General features: G+C 38.4%; 1 protein-coding gene across 3 annotated transcripts in view; it reads right to left on the reverse strand.

Annotated features, from left to right (window-relative positions):
* Nucleotides 1-1949: 1949 nt before the first annotated feature.
* The window catches only part of ANKRD12 (ankyrin repeat domain 12), a 58929-nt gene continuing 48495 nt past the window's right edge, over nt 1950-12383 (reverse strand). For all 3 annotated transcript variants that reach the window (XM_085052553.1, XM_085052555.1, XM_085052554.1), the window contains 4 exons: nt 6729-6827; nt 5338-5481; nt 3549-3644; nt 1950-3240 (listed from right to left, as the gene is read on the reverse strand). In XM_085052553.1, the coding sequence (XP_084908679.1) occupies nt 3055-3240; nt 3549-3644; nt 5338-5481; nt 6729-6827 (525 nt within the window). In that variant the 3' untranslated portion in view covers nt 1950-3054. The remainder of the gene's footprint in view (nt 3241-3548; nt 3645-5337; nt 5482-6728; nt 6828-12383) is intronic.

Here is a 12383-nt window from a genome sequence, read left to right on the forward strand (position 1 = left end):
CGGAGGCAGGGGCCGGTGGATGGGAGCTGCGGCCGGACCTGCCTAGCGGGACGGCATTGCGGGCACGGCCGCCCTGGCGAGCGCCTCCGGAGGGCTTGTTCCGGGGAGGATGGGGAACATCCCCCCGCAACCCGAGTGCGAGCAGGGAGAAACTCGGCAGTCCTGTGGGCAGGAAAGGCAGCCCGGGCAAGGAGGAGGACGCGGGGTCGCGGCCAGTGGCCGCTGCGGGGAGCGGAGGGTGCCCGAGGCAGCATCCGTGCCGGATGGCTGCGGGCAGGGCGGGAGGCGAGAGGGAGGGAGCCGGGGAAGAGCCAGAGGGGAACGCGATGAACTTCCCCGAAGGCTGAGAAGGAAGGCGCAGGTGCCCGGGAGAGCGCAGGGGCCGCCTGCGATGGGAAGGGACCCTGGGCTTCCGGACAGCCTCGCCCAGGACCTCTAAAGCACGGCTGGGCGGCGGCTTTATCCCCGCACGTGCCAAGCTCCAAGGGACCAAGGTAACAAGTGAAACTGGAGGATCCTGGCTTGGTACCCAGAAACTCAGAGTAGCCCTCGGGCTTCCTAGGAGACAGCTAGACCCTGGCGAGGGAAGTAGGGCCATCACCCCAGCGAGTTACTACTGTATTTTCGTCTCATCCCTTTTTCCCAGCTCCCGCCACTCTGTTGAAGGAAATCCACAGCACCGTGTCCTTAAACAACACATGAGGTATCACCCGACAGAGTGAACTCGACGCAAAAAAAAAAAGAAAAAAAAAAAAAGAGTGGAACAAATCCTGGATTCAAATCAGAGAAGCCAAGTGATCATTATCTACGGGACTGAAACATTTGGAGCAACAAAACTTTTAGTAAGAAGTTGTAACTGAAAAAACTCTATGTTCACAGACCCTGATACTGGGAAATCATCTCTCCTTGTAAAGATGACACAAGCTAATTCTAAGAAACATCTGTCTTCAGATCTCCTTATAAGATACTGCCAAAATATTTTTCTTGTCTCCTGCATCCTAAGTATTTTTGTCACACATTTCTTTTCTAACACAGCCACGACTTCTGCAACCCAGTTTATCTTTTCTGTTCTTTCTGCTGGACTCTTAATTACTCCTACCTCATACTTCTGCCACTTCTAGCCACGGCTGTTACTTTTTATTACTGTAGTAAGTATCTGATGGAAGTAACTTGTACCCACTTCCTAGTTGTTAACACCTTGCAGCTTGATCATTTCAAGCAGGTAATACAGATTTCTGCAGTATTTTAGAATTTTACAGCTATCTTCAGAAGAGTATGTAACTTTTAGAAGAAATTTGCTTTTTCCTCAACACCTTTGCAATTCTGAATGAGGTCAGGAAGATAATCCTGTAATAAAAGCAGGAACAACTTCTTCCACTGGTAGCTAAGGAAAGTGGTGAAAAGAAGTTTCAGGGCAGGAACTACATATTAATTGGCCTCACTGTGCTTGAGTTACTATTCATTCTTAACTGGCACTAGCAGTGATGTGCAGACAGAAGGAGCCTGCTGTACACAGTCTCTTGTTCACTGTCCATCTGCCCCAGGAAATGCCCCCTGGATATTCACACCAGCACGAGGAATAAGTTCTCTGTAGTGGCTCACCTCATAACACAAAATCAGTTCAAACCAACGATTTTAAATCTCATTCTGAGTAACCAGGTCTCCTGCCCAAGCCTTGTTTCTTTCAGAAATAATTTCACAGACATCAGATCCCATGCATTCTTCAATAATTTATCACCTGGAGGGTAACAAATCTTTTTCATGAATATCTGTAACCTCCTACTAATAAATAATTAACTGTCTGCTCATTAACAGTACTAAGAATAAAAAAGCATTAAATTTCACAACACAGGGAACTTTTTAAACTTTTCCATTGAGCCTCCTTATATGTTCCAGGAATGCTAAGGTTTAATGTATCGAGTGTTCCAGTAGTAAAAAATTCCAACTAATAACATGACCAATAAAATTTATTAAATATTATATTTACAACTATTTACATATCCCTTCCATAGATAATATTAAAATAGACAATATACAATTTAGGAATTTTAATTCAAAGGCATTTTGTTGGAAAAAATAGGCTCTATTACGAGACCACCATATAAGAGCAAAAGGGTTTTTTTTTTTTTTTTTTTTGTTTTACACAAAAATATTTTCAGTATAGGAAGTCATAGGTATGGCATTACAACAGCAGACTAATATGAAGTATGATTTTGTAAATATTACAATAGTTTAGGTATCAGTTATTAAAGGGAAGGAGTTCAGAATCCTGTGGAGCATGCAATACAGTTCAATCCTTTTACAGTTATGATGGGTGATGAAACAAGCAGCTAAATCAAATGCATGCCATACAAAAAGGAACTGCCAACCAGGAACACACTACACTTAATAAAAACGACAACTTTGGTCCAGTAAAACATTAGACAAAAACAGTTTTACAGTTAAAATATCTATTTTATACAGGTTTGAAAATTAATTACAGGACTATTTACATTTGCACAATATGTATAAAATAAATTATTTAAAAATGAAGACAATATTACATCTTTTTTCCAAAAAGAAATCTGTACAGTAATTTACAAAACATAATAAGATTAATTGACTATTTTCCTCCAAGTCTTACATTTTCTTCCACAGGTTTTCTCATTTTTCTGTGGGAGTTCAACTGTTACTGAAATTTCATAATACTAAGCTTTATAGCAGATTTTAAGTATCATTTGCTTTTTGGTGGATGTTTTAGTTATTAACAGCTTCCAGCGCTGCAAACTCACCAGGTTTTGTCATCTTTTTCAGCAATGAGCAATAAAGCAACAGGCAATTTTAGAATATACGTTAACAGCAGTTATTGGGAATCCGAATTTAAAATTCGCATCCATCTTCCATGTTTGAACAAGAGTCTGTGTCACACTTCTCTGCAGGAACACCTGAATTATTGAGAAAGGCAGTATTCCACAGAATGAAGTGCTCTGTCTCAAAAGAAAAACACCTTTGTGTATCACTGCACCTCAGTCTCCAGCTGTCCATGGGGAGGGGCGAGCCAGATGGGGCTGGCTGTCATATGGGCGTCAATTCAAAGTCATCATTAACATCAACAAGAGGAACATAAAACTCCTGAATTTCATAAATGCTGATGGATTTGTATGTAGCAGGATCAAGCTCTTGCAGTTTAAGCTGCCACTCCAGTCTCTGCACCGCGTTTAGCGCCGCTGCTTCGTGCTGCTGCCTCATCAGAAGGCACGTCTGGTTTAAAATCAAGAAAGAAGTTATTGAAGTATTTGAAAAAATATTATTGCAACATGTTTGAACTCAGGAAGTATGTCTAAGAGCCTCTCTGGTGATAGTAAATAATTCCAGTATATATTTAGAAATTTGAAATTATTCTATTACACTACATGGCAACAGAAGTTAGGGCTCTTTTATACTGACAGACCCTCCTTTGTGTTACCTCCACAAAAGCCTATGGTTCTGCACATGGATCTACTGTTTATTCATCTCATCTTCATAGTGACATTAGTTTTTTTTTTAAAGTGGAAAGACAAAGAATATACCTTTAATTTGTCAAACTTATCATCAACATCCTGTAGCCATGACATGAACTGTCTTGCATTAAATCGATCCCTCACCGATGTTTTGCTGTCATCAGTCTGCAAAAGAACAAACATTTATTCAAAATCTAAGTTATTTGATGATTCAACCTTAAACATACCTTAAAACACAAAACCTTCTCTGTGGGACACAAACAATAAACAATCCCACAAACACTGCTTCTGATAGAAAAAGAGATTCAAGGTACAAATGTATATCTAAGCATAAATGTTGACCAACACTTCCACTGCAAGCCAGCTGCTCACTAAAAATGGGTATTTTTGGATTCCCTCAGGCTATTTACTGCACTCTGTTTTTGAAATTTAGAGTGGGAGGTTTAAAGATTTACTCCTTAAAGTCTTAACTAATACTAGGCAGATCCTTCCACAGATTTACAGTATCTCTTTTTAAAATTCAGGAACAAATCAAATCAATATTCCCTCAGGGAAAAGCAAAAACATTAAAGAAGGAAAACTTAAGCAGCCCGATTTAACCATTTATTAGGGCATTCAGCTACACAAGTACTGAATGCCCTAATAAAAAATATTTTTACCATCACAATCCCCAAAAGGAGATTAAAAAAAGTGAGCAGATCTGTCTTATGTCCTGCTTAATGAAATATTTTTTTTATAACTCAACTATTTCGTAAGAATCTGAAATGCCACATCTGCTCAGTGTGAGAAACTAGATATACTCTCTACATAGTCCTAAAGCCAGGCTATGCCAATATAATATTTAAATAACAACCACCAAATACAACAAGCTGCTGTTACTCTTTTAGGGAGAAAAGAAGACATTGGAGGAATTTGTACACTGTAGCAGCAGGAAAAAAAAGCAGCCCAACAAAATCTGCAAAGACTGACCTTTCTGGAGAACAAAATCAAGATTTGCTAACCAGGTAACAGGAAAATGGCAGAATGCATTACAAGACAATGTTTTCTTATGCATCTATATTCTTCCCATTAAACAAAATACCATGAGATTATTTTTTCTTAGAGATACAGCTGCAGCCAACTTTTGAGTGATAGTCATACAACATACACAGATTATGAAGCACATTGCTTATTTTATGTTTTAATCAGGACTAAATCCCCACATTGAACGTGTAAATAACAAAGCATAAATAAGTCATATGGAGCCTGAAGTCATTTTGAGACAGGTTATTTCATCTGGTAGCATTTAACATTTCACTGCTGGTCATCTGTTCTTTATGGAACAGGTCTAGTGACTGCCTTATACAAAGGAGGAAAGTATAATGTGGGTACCTCCACATAACATTTCCCAAATTTCATAGACCAATTTCATGACTTCACACCCTACTGCATTCCAGTTGTCTGGATTACTGATAGAAATGATCTTCTATGCTGATAATTTCTTTGTTCTTGTTTAAGATATGTTTGTAAGCTTCAAAACCACATTCTGGTCATGACCAAAATCTGTTTGTATAACAAAATCAGCAGAGGCATGTTCTTATTTTATCGGTCTCATTGTTTTTGGAGGTGAAAAAAAACCAGACATGGTACAAAACAGAAAACCATGTACATACACCCATATCCTCTGATTACTGTACATCCAATTGAGGCCCAATAAGTAACAATCCATAGTGAGCAAAATCTTCAATTCAAGCAAATCAATGATAATTTTGGTACAGTACAGAGTTCTCTCTGAACTCTCTCTCTCACTCACTGAAGCTTCATTTGAGTCAGGCTGGAAAGACCTTTTTGTCTGAAACTGTGAAGGACACCTCTTTACCTGAGCATCCAGAGGCACGTTGTACACCTCAGCATCCAGCAGCACAGTGCAGGCACTGAAGGGCAGAGTTTGATTAGCCAAGGTCCTTGCTGCTCGGTAGTGAACACGTAGAACCTCTTGCTCATTAGAGACAATAAGCTTTTCCTAATCGAGGTATCAACATATAAACAAACATATAGTAAGTTAAGCATTCATAAAAATGCCCACTAATTTTAACATTTCTTTCTACAGTTTACACTTTTGAACAGCATGAGAAATGGGCTGCTGAAGGTAGGAGAGGCTGTTCTTCGAATCACATCCACAATTTTAATTCAGTGATGCAAAGAGTAGATGTCAGAACTGAAAACACCTCCTTAGCCCAGTCTCCACTGATGGCTGAGTGTTCCCACTTACTCAGGCAAGTTCCAGTTAATGAAGGTGGTGAAAGATGAAAGGTAGGAGGAGCACAGGATTGGGATATAGGTTTGTGAGTGTTGACTGTATGAAGACTTTTGTCGCTTCAGCCACAATGGCCAAGCAAACTGAAGCAGAAATATAATTTGCAGGATATTTCTTTCTTTTTAAACAACGTGCAGAAAACTCCCTAAATTCACAACTGGATAAATATTCTCTCCTAAACTAGGCAAGAAAAATGTAACTCACTTGACAAAGCTTGACTAGCAGTTGCATAAAGTGCATTTCATTTGAAGAACAGCTTATATGAGCAAAATAACTATAAATATGCACAATTTTTTAAGGCATAGAAGAATGTATGTGTGTGTTTACTGCTCTGCAGTAAAATGGCTCTAACTTTTATCAAAATAGAAAAATGTGGATTGTAATATTATACCGTATTTTGTGTTCTTCAGAAACCAGGAAAAGGAACATCTTTCCTTTGGTTACAATCATAAAGTCTGGGTTGGAAGAGACCTTAAAGACCACCCTGTTCCAACCCCCCTGCTGCAGGCAAGAACACCTCCAACTAGACCTGAGCAACTAGGCTGCTCAGGGCCTCATCCAGCCTGGCCTTGAACACTGCCAGGGATGGTGCATATTCTCAATACAGAGTTTACTGTTTCTTCAATTCTTTTAACTCAGTCAATTTGGTTCTGAAGTCTACAACCATCATTAACTTTCAAAACTACAGTCTGAAGCTTTCTTCCCACTGCCTCTAGGAAAACTTATAGCAATTAACAGGAAAAAGCTGCTATCTTACCAACTTTAGCATTCTGCTAACAGCTGTCCAAACAATTTTTTTCCCCTCTTACAAGTTTCTCCAATTCATAAATTTGGATGAAAAGAAGATTACTTCTAAAAACACTGTTAAATTGAGAAATATGTAGTCTGTTCATTGAAAAAGAAAAAAATCCTAAAGCTTAAATCTGGGAAATAAGAAAATAAATTAGTCTTACCCTTTCAATACTGTGCTGTAAACGTAGTTTCATCCTTACAACCTCCTGTTGTTTAAATAGTTCCTTAAGTGGGTCCGACAGTGACGGAGGTGGTGTAATCTGTGGAAAAAGTTTTACAAATAGTATAGTGAATATGTATTTAAGATGTTTAGCATTGCTCATATGATCTATTAAAAAAGACCCAAGAAACCATATGCAAGGCATTTTTTAGGAAAAACAGGAGTTTCTTACTTTCCCATCATTATGTGAATTCAATGTGTTTGCAATAAAAGGTTTTAAGGATTATGTACCATAAAATTAATAAACCCAAGTGAAAATGGCATTTCAAGCTGTTTAGTGCTTTTAACTAGTCATTATCAGCACTCCATAGCTGTTTTTTAAAGGGCTATACTGTAGAATACAGCAAAAATACAACTTTCTTTCAGTTTTAAACTCTTTAAAGCACAGCTGTTCATTTTGAGAAGATAAAAACTGCCTAGCAAAATGCAAGAGCAAAGCAAAAAAAGAGAAGTATTGCAAAATATAAAAAAAGAAAAACACTTCATACATTCATACAGTGGCAACAGCATTTTATGCTGCACAAAAGATAACCAACCATACTCTTAATATTGCAATCATGCAGAACACAGGCAAGCACAAAAAGCAGACTAGAGCCCCAGACAGCAGCTTGAAAAATTCTTCTTGTCACTTATTCAAAAAAGTTTTTGAAACAACTTATTCCTTAAAAAGAAAATAATTTAAAAAGATCAGAAAGACTTGAGTGCCAGTCAGTGGCATTACTGATTTGCTATACTATAAACATTTTGTATCTTTAGTCAATTACCGTAAACAACCAGCATTGCTGTCTAGTCTGAGCTGTATGACAAACACTGACAGGGCACCTGGAGCCCTCCTGGCAACTGCAGAAATCAGATGCTTTTGGAGAAGTAACTAATAAGCATCTTGGGACTTTTAAAGCTCCCATCCAAAGTTTACTTTTCTTTATGCCACTTCTGACAGTTCAGCATGGGTTTTAACAAGTGACAGATCTAAGAGCATTGGAACTGCTTGGGAAAGACCCATTCAGACTACATGAAACACTACCTACTACCAATGACATTCAAAAACCACAGCTCAAATACATACCTACAGTTACTACACCCTACCTTGTACCTAACACAAACATAAATAATTCCCTTCAATAAAATAGATCCTTCAACTGTCAAGAAGTAATAAATTCATTATGGAAATAAAGACACACTGATGCTAATAATCTAGTTTAATCCACAATCTTGCACCTATACATTCCAGTAACAAAGTGATTTATCTACCAGAAATGACTGAGTAATTATTATACTGGAAAATTATTTCAGGACAATTTTTTCATCAACTGAAGTTAGTCAGTGTCTTTGGAATTAAAGAATATAATGAATAATTAATTGCAGTTCATCCCTTAAATTATTATTTGGTATAAAAGGTCATTCAACTCCTTCACATTTCAAACTACTAAGCAGGATACACTTCGTTTTTCTTAGCGAGAACAGTGTGACTCTCAAACCAGTGAAGTTCATGGCATATGCCATTTTGAATAAGTCATCAGTATTAAAAACAAATTTATACAACCCACTCCCCCCAAAACCCACACCAACAAACCACAAACATTGCACTAGAACAATATGTCTCAATCATACTGGGTATCAATGTGTTTTAGCTTAGCCTGAGATATACTGTATTCTAGTTTTCCCTGAAAACTTTGCATTCATGATACAGTACAACACTGCCGTCAGTCTTTCAATAAAATAAGACAAGGTGCTTGTAAGTAATATCAAGTTTTAATTTTAATAAACCCCAAAACATCTCCCAAAATCTCAGTTCTTTTGTTTACAGAGAAGAACACGGAGTAAGAAGCAAGATACACAATCTGTCTAAAAATAATCTTTGGGTTTATGCATCTAAGTTTTCCAGAAATAAAAATTTCAGAGTTGGCAAGCATCCATATCACCTAAATTTCACAGAATCACAGAACGACCTGGGTAGGAAGGGACCTTAGGGGTCATCTTGTTCCAAGCCCCCTGCTGTGGGCAGGGATGCCACCCACTAGACCAGGTTACTCAATGCCCCATCCGACCTGGCCTTGAACACTTGCAGGGATGGGGCATCCACAGCTTCTCTTGGCAACCTGCTGCAGTGCCTCACCACCCTCACAGTGAAGAATTTTTTCCTAATACCTAATCCAAACCTGCCCTCTCTCAGTTTGAAGCCATTCACCCTTGTCCTGTCACTACATTTCAAATATTATTTGAATATAGTTATTCCCCTAAATTTACAGATAGTTTAATTTTTCAACAGAAACAAGAATCAACACTGTAGAAAAAGTCCAACAAGGAGTTTATCATCTGAACAGCAGACTTGAGTGGACTTTTATGTGTAGGACTGTTTCAGCAGATTATGTACAGCCCTGAACACAGCAGGTAACATTCAGACTTGTGTGACACTGACAGGCCTCTGTGACCCCAGCCATCCCTACTGCCACTGGATACATCCATAAACTCGTCACTCCCACCCAGCCCAGCACTGCCTGCCAAAATGTACACCTAAATACAGACCTAGGTTTGGTTACAGTCGTTTGTGGAATGATCAGTTTTTTCCTCTCTTCTTGGAGGCTTGGGAAGAGTGAGCCTCAGAGTCTGAAAACAGGATTTGGGTAGTCACACACCACCTGCTGGAAATCTCGGCTTGTGAACCAGCACTGGATTCAGACAAAAGAAATGGGTTTCTTTTGAGACCAGAAAGCCTAACTTAAAGGTTTTGAGGCAGGAACAGCCAGAGGAACCTCTTGCACCTTCTAGTCAAAGAGGCTTTTAGTAAAGAGAACACAAAAACTGTATAGGGAAAACACAAACACATAGGTTGGACCTGCCAGAACACAGCATGAAACTGAACACCAGAAAAAAAGGAGGCCTCTGTTCTTTGTATAAGCAAAATATCAAACTAATTTCTTAAGGGCCCAGGCTCTGTACAGAAGAGAGGGAAACAAAGGGGCCCTGCCTGCTTCAGAGAATTCTCTGTTCCCAGTCTGAGAAATGACCCAGAAAAGCCAGACGGAACTCAGCCTTGTGCCTCTGCTCCACCTCACTTGGAGCCAGCCATTAGAGCAGGTCAGACTGGCAAGAGCTCAGGTTCAAGGCATGCCCTCCCCATCTCCAACACATGAAAATCCATCAGCAACTTTCCTGCATGCCCTGCATCCCTCAAAACAACAAAATAAGAACATCAGCTCTTCACTCTACAAACCTTCAATCCTTGTTTGTGCCTGCTACAAACCTCCACTCTTCTAGGCCATCCAAACTGACCTGCTGTAATGTTCTATTTCATGCATTTTGAAAATAAATTTCTGGTAGAAGCCCTAAAATTAGATTTTACCTTTTAAGTTTCTACAGCAATGCCAGGGAGACTGGACAGAATCCCTTTCACTAGAAATACATCTGCCAGAGAGCCATTGGAGGATGGCAGTGAATCACCCTGGTGCCTCCTTCTCAGGAGACAATATAGATAAAGATGACTGAACCCTGTAGAACGTATGGATGGAACAATCTGAAAAGCAACAGAGTCAAGTACAACTGAAATTTACTGTTAGAAGATTCATATTTGTTTCATTCTATTTTGAACTGACCTAATGTCTCCTACCTCATGTTTTGTATTTGCACTGGTCAGAGGGAAGCCACATTCATATATGAATACCCCAACAGCCTTAGGTGATCCAGGCCATATATCACAATATATAAACATGGCTTTGGAAATAAAGTTTTAGCAGACCATCTCCTGGTTCCCACCTACAGCGTGTTTGAAGATCATCAGATAATCTACAGTGCATCATTAAAATTCCAATGCAGAGAACAGTATGTTACACCCACTATTCCAAGTGTCAGAGCTAAATATATGGTCTTCACATAGACCTACACAAAGAGGTATCTGTAACACAGGAATAATTTAAGAAAGAGTATCTACTTTCTTTCTATGTAAATTGATGAGGCAAAAATTTGGTTAACAGAGAATCATTAAGAATCAAAGGAAAAAACTGAAAAACAAACTCAACAGAAGGTAATTTTACAGCTGCTTATTAAATTGCACATCATAGGCGTAACAACACATGTTACTAACATTTCAGCATTTCTGAGAGACTAGGCATAGTCTTTATTTTTACTTTTTTGGACAATATGTAAAATAAACAAATGCTCATTTCTGAGAATCAAATGATCCTTGGTTTAGCAATACTCCTTTCTATGGTATTTGTAACAGGAACTATTATTTTCAATGGTGACAAAATAAAATAATTAAATTATTCAATTGTGTGCACAAGCAAGCTCTGCCAATAATTTGTCTGAACTACTACTAATTTCTTAAACAGTATATTTTTTTTCTGAAAGGAAACATGAAAAAATTTATCAAAATTGTACATTTGCATAAGTGACAGTAATTAAATAAAGCACTTAGTTGCACTGGAGATTTTTCAGACAAACAAAACTGAATTGCTTTGTGTATCATCTTACCTAGAATAAAACTCATGCTTTGTCTTACACATTAGTACTAATGAAAATAAACACCAATTTTCTAATAAATTATTTTGGCTTCTAAGAATTTATCTTCTTCCTTTTTGCTTCCAGCAGCTTGGAATAAAAAGTTCCACCTGTTCTCTCTACACCTATAGAAGATTAACAGGACCAAAGTACATACAAACAATTACTTGTTTAAAACATCATTATCATCAGAACATGTCTGTGTAGGGAAGCAAACCAGAAATCTAAATGAGACCAAAATCAGCAACTATAATCCTTCAATTACATATTTACATTTTAATCAACTTATTTCAAAGAGGGTTTTCTTTTCAGCAGAAAAGCCACTGAGAATAGGGAGGACACATCCATCTCTGATATTTTCTGAACTCCTTACCTGTGATTTTGTTTGGCAATACCTAAATTTACTTTCATTATCTGCAGAGTCCCTGTTATACACAACAACAGAGACAGGAAGGAATTATAAGGCAGTACTTTGATATCAAGCCAATAACTGCTCTCCTTATGGTGTCTACACACATTGCCATTTATGACAGGGAATTGAATTCTATTGCTCAGGTAGATGGGGCAGGAAAAAATATATGCCATGCTTCTCTACTTTCCACTCATCCCAAAGTAAGCACTGAAGTGTGATGCCAAAGCAGTAAGCTGCAGCTTGGACAGTTATGTACTTGACTAGCAGCAGTTATAGAAAAAAAAAAAAATCTATGCCTCCAGTGATAAAGATGTTACAGAAGCTGCAACAGCTACTGAGAAAGATTTGTAGACTTGGGAAGGCTGACAGCCTAGTACATTGTGGCAAAGCTTACCATACACCCTGGTTCACTTACAGACCAAGCAAAAGAGTCATCTTACCCACATCTTTCCTCGTACTATAACTGGCCTACTAATTTCAAAAAACGAGAACAAACAGCTTGTACAGGGAATGATGACTACCTCCGTAAGGAAGCAAGTGGTTTTTATATTTACACTATTCATTGCTTCACCAAAAAAATCTTCAACTCTATTGGAAAAAGCTAAAGCTTTTACTCTCAAGTAAGGGTGAGTTATCTTAGATGAGCTGACATAGTAACTAGTCCATTCAGAAATTCAGAGCTTAGAA

The sequence above is a fragment of the Lichenostomus cassidix genome, chromosome 2 (assembly GCF_008360975.1).
Source record: "Lichenostomus cassidix isolate B80296 chromosome 2, HeHo_3.0, whole genome shotgun sequence".
Lineage (NCBI taxonomy): Eukaryota > Metazoa > Chordata > Aves > Passeriformes > Meliphagidae > Lichenostomus > Lichenostomus cassidix.